At 41.9% G+C, this 8,581-nt stretch overlaps 1 protein-coding gene across 2 annotated transcripts; it reads right to left on the bottom strand.

Annotated features, from left to right (window-relative positions):
- Positions 1 to 693: 693 nt before the first annotated feature.
- Positions 694 to 7,665, bottom strand: XAF1 (XIAP associated factor 1). Of its 2 annotated transcripts, none has more exons than XM_052803587.1 (8): positions 7,438 to 7,665; positions 5,948 to 6,083; positions 4,881 to 4,937; positions 3,835 to 4,087; positions 2,971 to 3,038; positions 2,348 to 2,698; positions 1,781 to 1,850; positions 694 to 843 (listed from the first exon to the last, which is right to left on the bottom strand). In XM_052803587.1, exons 1-8 carry the CDS (start codon positions 7,467 to 7,469, stop codon positions 815 to 817), a joined length of 996 nt encoding a protein of 331 aa, XP_052659547.1. In that variant the 5' UTR covers positions 7,470 to 7,665; the 3' UTR covers positions 694 to 814. The 2 variants fall into 2 exon arrangements, with proteins under 2 accessions (XP_052659547.1, XP_052659546.1); XM_052803586.1 differs by lacking the exon at positions 7,438 to 7,665 and adding an exon at positions 6,329 to 6,426.
- Between the last annotated feature and the right edge of the window lie 916 nt (positions 7,666 to 8,581).

Here is an 8,581-nt window from a genome sequence, read left to right as displayed (position 1 = left end):
AAGTTACTCAAATTATGGGTCAGCATATGTACATTATTTCCAGCCATCAGCTTGTAAGATTGAACACTGCTAAAGGTGGATGAGAGGAAAATGGCATCTTGTAGTAAAACTGTTCTGTTTGTTAACATCTTTTAGTGTTTATTGATGTAAGATGCCAAGCAGCAAAGGCTGCTTCACAAATGTTTACAGATATTAGCATAAAGCATCCACTCACTCTTCATGTTTAACTTTTCTGCCATTGGGCTCTATTTGTTTCCATCTGTATATCAGAAGTTGAACACCTTCAGTTATCCATGGATGTGTCTGCAATCTCTCGAGACTAAGCTGTTTGTGCTAGCCCTAAGTTCAGTGGCTCAGTGAAGTGAAGTGAAGGAGAGCAGGATTTAATGCTTTTTAATTTCACTGGGCCATGCCCTGAAAAACACTAAGGTCTCAGCTCTCAGTGAGGGCAATGGGAATTGGTAACACTCAACATCACAAGGAATTCTGAATTATTTCCTTCTCTCCTCCACAACAAACATTTTTAAATAAGCTGCTGTCCCTGCTGAAGCAGGTGGAAAAAGTACATTCCTAAGGCAAGCTTACACAGAAATATTTTAAATCACAACAGCTGTTGACCCACCACCACTTTTACAGTTTTCTGGTGAAACTTTTTAAATGCCTCTCTTGATAAGGAATAAAAATGAGTCACTCTTTGTTCTTGATCCAGAGTAGCAAGTCACTTTTATTTGTTAATAAAGCTATTGCACTTTCAGTGCCTTTTGCTAAAGCTGAGCTGAAGCTTCAATGTGAAGATGTGCCTCTATTTCCAGATTTAATCATGAATGCTGTAGAAAGCGTCTTCTGTAAAACAAACAAAGCCCAGTCATGAGTGTTTTTAAAGTTTTGGTTTTACAGCCTTCTTATGTCATCACTCAGTTGAACAATATAAAAAAACCCACAATGCAAGTCAAATAATCCATGTAATTACCATGTACTTACTTTTATTTCAAGACTAGAGTCCTGTAATTCAAAACTAGACAAACCCCATATTTCTCACTTTGGTGCTTTCTCTCTTTAATTTACCCGGAGAGGAAGGTTTTACGGGGAGAAGTAATAACCTCATTTACTGAACCAAGTAGAAAAAGGACAGATTGAGAACAACTGCTTTCAGTTTCACTTAATTAATTGGACTGAAAGGAAATTATACTATTTAGGAACTGAAAAACAGAGGGGGATGTTAGCAAAGAAAGAAGTGTTAAGATTCACAGTCTGTCTGCGACAGGGTGAGGAAAGAGACTTACTGCCTATGGATCAGTGCAAGATCAACTGGAGGTATTGTCTGGCATGATTATATCAATGCTTCTACTGAATATGCAATTTTTACTATAGAGAAAAAATAATTTTACTTCTTGTCTTCTGAAACTATACTTTAAGTCTCCATTCAGTGTTGGAGCAGACAGACCTGGGACAGAACATCCGTTCTGTGAAATCTTTTGTGCTGATCTCTGCTTACAGTAGGGAAGGTACTGCGCTGTTCATAGTAGCATTATTTGAGAAGCACAATACATGTTAGTCAGAGTCAAGAGAGTGAAAACATACTGGCTCTGAAACAATGCTTGCTTAATACAACCTCATGGGAACCCGCTGTGTCTTGGAATCTAAAGAGCTTTGTGATATTCTGAGTATTAGCTTTTCTAGGTACACCTCCTCTGCAAAATATCCTATTGTTCCTATCAATCCAATATAGAATAATCTTGAATTATGAATTCTATTCTAAATTTCTGAAATTCTGCAGTACCTTTTTCTCCATGGCTTGATTTTTGTTTCATCCTAGCATTTTTCAAAGATGTAAAACGTAGACATTTGATCTAGAAAAATAAGTAACAGTCATATCAGAGGAGAATTTAACATTATATTCAACATGCAATCATATTCAGTAGGGAGGCAACTGGGCCCCTTTGTTGGGGTGGAAAATTATCTAAAGCTCCACTTCTGATGCAGCTGAGATATAATCATACTATTTGCTTAGCAGGAACAATATCAGCCTTCAGCAAATAAGGACAATTGCTGAAGACTTTCCAGGATTTCAGCTTAAAATTAATGGCTTGAGTCATGGTTATTATTTTCCTAAAACTCAAGCAGACTATAGGCAATGGATCTTGTTTGTGTAGATGTGAGCATAAATAGTCAATGGAATTAACAAATTCCATGCTTTACAGAGAGAGTGTACCTATGGCCAGCATTTCAAGAAGCTATGGAATCCAGAAGTGGGCACCAGGACCCCAGGCAGCATTGAGATAAGTAGTGACTCTGTAGGTATGGCCCTTTGCATGTAGGAGGCCAAGTCCGGTGTGTCACTTCTCACCTCATGTTTCTGAAGGGTTGGAAGCGGCAGAAGAATGTTGCAATGGGCACAGGTCACCATCACATCAAAAGACTGGGTGTCTTTAAGAGCTTGAGGTGATGTGGAAAGTCCACCTCTTGTGGGAGAGGGAAAGCCAATCTTTTTGTTCTTTGGGGGTTTAAGCAAGGTTTTGGAAGTCAATGGCTGGCCCCTTTCTTTCCCTTTGGGACGGACATCTTTCCATGCCATTGCATTCTTGGAGCAGGAAGAGGGAGCCAGGGAAGAAGACAACTGTTGTGGATCACTGCTGAGTTTTGAAGTTGACTGGCCAGCAAGATCTTTTGTCATCTCATGGGCTGCACTGCATTTATTCTGTTAAAAGAGAGCATGCATAATGAGGTGAAGATTGGCATTACACCCAACTGTGTAGAACATTGTGATTTGTGACAGACATGAGTCATGGGGAGGGACAGTGGACACCACCTCACAGTGATGCTTCAGCTGAATACTTCGTGTCATGAAACTATAGTTTGAAGAGCCAAGACACACTGCCCTTTCTTACCTAATATATAGCTTTTCAGAGAAATAACCTGGCTGGAAATTAAGCACAGACCATTCTCTTGTTCAGTTTCAGATGTGCTTACCAGATGTTGGGAGTACTGGTCATCTGGGAATGACTTATTGCACTTCCGACAAAGATTGCCACCAGTACCTTCAGAAGGAAAAAAAATGGAGAGAAACACAGTACTGACACTAGTCATCTAGACAAGCTGCTCAGATCCACTTATGGTCACTGGTTCTAGAGAAACACAGAATGCTGATTCCACTGGCCAAGAAGGAATTAGAGCTGTGACTACATTTTGCTTTTGGCACCACTCAAAACCAATCCACCATCCCTTCTCACAAACCTCCGGATATTTGAATTTTACTCCAGCCCCATGTTTTGTGGCACAAGATGCTTCACTCCGACCCTGGCCTAGCTAATTCTGTTGCTAGGGGCTTTTGCTCTCTATAGTTCATTTTGCCAACCACTGCACCTAGTGATGCCGGTTCTTTCCTGGAATCATTGACAGGATTCATGAATTTTTTTGTCTTGACATACTCTGTCCAATACCTTAGGCCTAATAAGGCTCCTCTCAACTTCAAGAAATCAAGGTATGCATCACTGGCTTTATATATGAAGTAGGAGGAAATTTTAAATCATATTTTCTCCTGTGCAATGAATAGAAAGAAGAAGAAGTTCACTTATTTTCTGACAGAAGGAATTTCACTTCTAGGATATAAGGGGGGCATAAAAGAATATGGCCACTGAGCTACCAGTCAGTGGAACCACTCTGGCTTTACAATAACCAGCATAATAGAAAGCAACACTTGGCCCTTTCACTGTGATTGGTTAAACAACAATCCCCTCCAGCCTGGATTACTAAGAATTGTAGAGAAGACAGGAGAATTTTCATTGAGATTTAACAGAGTTGACCCAGTCCATGACAACGAGGAATTTTGCTTACCAGTGGGAGAAATAAATGGTGCATTAGTGGATGCTTCACTGGTTTGAATTTTCACATCCTTATGATAGAACAGACCACCGTTCTGACAAATATCTTTGTGTTCATCCTGGTCTCTGTACATGATATATTTGTTACACTCCCAACACCACTCTGTTCGGCTGGCACAGGTATTCAAGTGTTCCTGCAGCTTGTTGAAGGGCATTTCAAGCTCACAGATCTTGCATTTCATTGCTCGTTTGTGGCATTCCTTGGTCTGCACGTGAATAGAGGAAATTATTGCAAATTTTCTATCAATAGTAAAAGAGGGCACTGGGTGAGAGCAATGAGTGACTGTTTAAGAATGCCCTCCTTAAGGGGTATCTACACACCCAAATACAGGCTTAGGTATATTAGGAGTTCGCCTATCATCTAGGCTATCTTTAATTTAGGATGATTTAGGCAATATAAGGCAAAATGGGAATCAGTAGTAGTGAAGATGTTCTGTGTCAGTACAGGTTAGCAACAGAGCACAAGCCCACCCAGAAAATTCCAATACTTCAGCTACCACCACCAGGGGAAGCCTGCTGTCTTCACTGCTTTGGTTCCTTGAAATGGTTAGACTACAGGTAGCATGGACAGGCTGCTCTCACTTCCCAGCCTCTGCCAATTCTTTTGTGTATCTCCTCCTTAGCTGTTTCATTGACTCTCACTTTGTATAAGCACTCCTTTGGAAATCAGGTAATATGAGTGTGGGGGCAGGATGGAAATGTCTTTGAGAAGCCCTCAAAGAACATCAGCTTGAGGTGCCAAGGATGAGAAAGTAATAGATTGTCTCCTGGAACAGACTGTCCCATAACAACTGGATGGGCAACCACCATGGGGTATACTTACAAGGGGGAAAAGGTATGTCAAAACACTGCAACTGTTGAGAGGTTTAAGTTGTTTCATGGTCCAGGACAGGAGTCAGGGATTTACATGTTTTTGCTGTTGAACCCGTTAGTGTGACTCTTGGTGGCTGGTCAAAGGGGTTAGCCTAGAAGGTAAAAAGTACTGCACTCCAGACTTACTTCATGATGCTCCAACTGGTACTGCTGCATGCTTTGGTGACAAAGATTACATCTGACCTGCAAGCAAAACATACGGCAGTTCATTGGGAGCATAGGAGGATGGTTAGTGCTTTCATATGTCAATACAACTTCAAGCTGCTGAGATGATCTTCCTGTCATTTTCATGCCAATCGTCAACAAGCTGTTGGTGCATTTTTGTTTCTCTGTCAGGCCTGAGCTGTCTTAATTAGTTTTTGAGGAAAACAGCTATCTGATGATTCTGCAGGAAGCTGTCATTTTGTGTGAGGATCCAGCTCTCAAAGATGCCCATGTGAAATGCAGTGTGACGTGAAATAAAGACTGTGTATTCAAAATTTTGACTGAGGTTTAACTTAAAAGTATAGGTCTGATATTCAGCTAGTCTAAATTACCATAGCCCCTCTGAAAACATAGGTATGCTAGTTTTCTATAGGTTTGCCATGAGAGCTACTCATGTGTTAAGTAACTGAAGTCAATGGAATTGCTAAAACAATAAAATTAGTAAGACAGAATAAAAAGTCATGCCTGTGTATTCATGCTTCAACATAGTACCTCTAGCTACAGGGTTCTTAATGCTATACTAAAAATGCTATTGCCTCACTATATGAAGAGCTGATAAATTTACTCTGCCATTTCAGTTTTGTTAAAAAAGTGCATTGATGTCATAGCTTTGTACAAGCAAGGTTTATGTCAGCTGAGGTACTCTCTGTCTTCCTCTAATCAAATCATTTAACTCGCATGCTCTGGCTAATTCACAAGCACTACAAGCATGTATCCATACCTGATCTGTAATTTGTATTGCTGAGGAAACTGAGATACCACAGTGGAGGCTTTATTCTCTTAAGCTGAGTGTGCAATAAGATCAAAAGGTACTACTGTAACCAGGCCTGAAGGGTCATATCAGACCCTTACAGATTTTCTGGTCAAACAATTACAGAAGTTCAAATCTAGTTAATATAGAGCACAGTACCATGAACACACTACTTCAGGGCTGGCAGAACTTTTTGCCACTTGCAAGAAAACCCTGAAGAACATGTAGCATTCCTCACCTGCTTGTGTGCTTCTGTTTGATGGTCTTTCATATCCTTTTGGGCAACTGGTTCATCACATTCTGGACAGAGAATGAGAAACCGCAAGCAGTGGGCCTCATGGAGAGAGAAATTGGCAGCCGACACATCTCGTTTACTACCGAGCACATAAATGGGAGAGAGGGAAGAGTAAATGAGCTGGTGTGGTAGGTTGACCCTGGCCAGCAGCCAAGTACCCACACAGCTGCTCACTCACCACCACCCCACCACACACACAGTGGGACAGCGGGCGAAAACAGGAAGAATGGAAGTGAAAAAATTTGTAGGTTGAGATAAAGACAGTTTAATACTTGAAGGAAAGAGGTGGGGGAAAAACCAAGTGAAGCAAATTACAACACTCACCACCTCCCACAGGCATACCTATGCCCAACCAGCATTTGAACAATAGCCACCTTGGAAGCAAAAAAACCCCAACACCCCAACCCTGTTCTTCTTCTTCTAATGCAGTTTTTATTCCTAAGCATGAGGTTACACAGTATAGAGTATCTCTTTGGTCAGTTTGGGTCAGCTGTCCAGGCTGTGTCTCCTCCCAAACTCTTGCTCACCCACAGCTTACTCACTGCAGGGGGCAGAGTGGGGAAAAAGAGAAAACCTTAACAATCTGCAAGCACTGTTCAGCACTGGATAAGCAATGGAATGGATTTCCTGTAGGAATGTGTCATCTCTGTCACCAGAGTTTTTAAGAAATGTTTGGAGGCATCTATCAGAAGTTTTAGGCAAAGTTGGTCTGCCAAGGAGTCTGATCAGTGTGCAGCAACTGCTTTATTCAAAGCATCCCCACCAACCTTTTAGAACATAATGCACAGGCTCTCTTTGTGCAAGGCTAAGCATTGGTTTTCCTTGGTGACCACATAAAATTGAGGCTAAGCTCATGTTTAACCTTTCTAAGTTTGACTTTTTTTTTAATTGCAGTGCCTTACAGTCTTCGTTCATATAATTTGCCCAATGGCCTAGCTAGTTGAGACACACCAAACTACGCTATCCTCATGGCCCCTTTCAGTATTCTATTCTATGAGACATGGCCAATTACCCTGAAAAAAAAATGAATATTTTATCACTTAACTGCAAATATAGCAACAGAAAGAAACATCAGCCATGGGGGAAAACTGAGGCAGCTGCTGGGTTTGGCATGGTCCATGCACTGACTCCTCTGCCAGATACTGCAAAATTACCCACAGTGATATTATGTAAAAAGAGAACATGCAGCATGGGAGAGGGCTATGGAAGAAAGCGCTCCACAGCAAAGTAGCAAGAAAGCAGCAACCTGGAAATGTGATAATGCATACAAAATATTTTTGTTTACTACTCAATGGCTAGTGTACACCCCTCCTGCTGTGTGGTTCTTCCTCTTCTCCCCGTTACAGGACACCTAGATAATGTTAAGGAAAATCCTAGAAAACTCTTGAAATCCCCATACTTTGTAGGGGTGGAGAGGAGGAAAGATCTCTTACCAATTTTTGCAGAACCTGCTCTCTTCTGTCATTATTTTTCTTTTTATTCTGCTGGATATCCTTTCTTCTAAGAGCAGAGAGGAAAAAAAAATGAAACTGAAAGCCTCTGTTGTAATAACTCCACCCCAAACAGCTGCTTAGCCAAAAATTCTTTAAAGGAGAAACAGCAGCATTGCCAGGCAAGTATTAGTTTTTAGTGCGAGTTCCACCTACAGGTTAGTTCGCTAGTTCTTAGAGGAATGTCCTGGTTTCAGCTGCGTTAGAGTTAATTTTCTTCCTAGTAGCTGGTATAGTGTTACGCTTTGGATTTTGTATGAGGATAATGTTGATAACACACTGATGTTTTCAGTTGTTGCTAAGTAGCGCTTATCTTAAGTCAAGGATTTTTCAGTTTCCCATGCTCTGCCAGCCAGGAGGTGCACAAGAAGCTGGGAGGGAGCATAGCCAGGACAGCTGACCTGAACTAGCCAAAGGGATATTCCATACCACAGACCATCATGCTCAGTATATAAACTGGGGGGAGATGGCCAGGAGGGGTGGATCACTGCTCGGGCATTGGTCAGCAGGTGGTGAGCAATTGCTTAGTGCATCACTTGTCTTTCTTGGGCTTTATTTCTCTCTCTTTTTGTTATCTTCCTTTTCATTACCATTGTTATTATTATATTTTATTTCAATTATTAAACTGTTCTTAACCTACAAGTTAGTTTTACTTTTGTTTCCCCAATTCTCCTCCCCATCCCACGGGGTGGGGGAGGAGTGAGCGAGTGGCTGCGTGGTGCGTAGTTGCCAGCTAGGGTTAAACCACAACAAGGAACTACAGGGTGTCACGTTCCTTCTTTCCCAAATAAGTTTAATTTACAGTAGCTGGTTTACACAGCAGGCAAGGTTGCTGCCTGGAGCTGCCCGAAGCAGTTGGGGACAGAGGTGTTCCTGCACCTGCACCTCTGGAGGGGTGGTCACAGTGGTATCCAGCCTCAAAACCCACCTTGGCCTCCCTGGGGCAATGCTGTTCCACTCAGACAAAAACAGCCAGCTAGCGGAGAGGAAATATTTGTCCACCATCACCATGGGGGAGAAACCCAGCAGTGGTCCTCCAGCCTCACCTCACCCAGCCCCACAGCGTGGCCGCTCAGCCTTGCCCCAG

Source organism: Harpia harpyja, chromosome 12 (genome assembly GCF_026419915.1).
Source record: "Harpia harpyja isolate bHarHar1 chromosome 12, bHarHar1 primary haplotype, whole genome shotgun sequence".
Taxonomy (NCBI): Eukaryota; Metazoa; Chordata; class Aves; order Accipitriformes; family Accipitridae; genus Harpia; species Harpia harpyja.
This window is presented reverse-complemented; position numbering and strand designations above follow the sequence as displayed.

Bases quoted from the DNA above. Each gene is read 5' to 3' on its own strand.
- XAF1 (XM_052803586.1), bottom strand. From the start codon at position 6,363: ATGCTGGTTGGGCATAGGTATGCCTGTGGGAGGTG. The intron at 4,938-5,947 runs GTGAGGAATGCT...TTTTGCTTGCAG, and splicing joins AAACAGAAGCACACAAGCAG to GTCAGATGTAATCTTTGTCA. The intron at 4,088-4,880 runs GTAAGTCTGGAG...ATTCACGTGCAG, and splicing joins ACCAGTTGGAGCATCATGAA to ACCAAGGAATGCCACAAACG.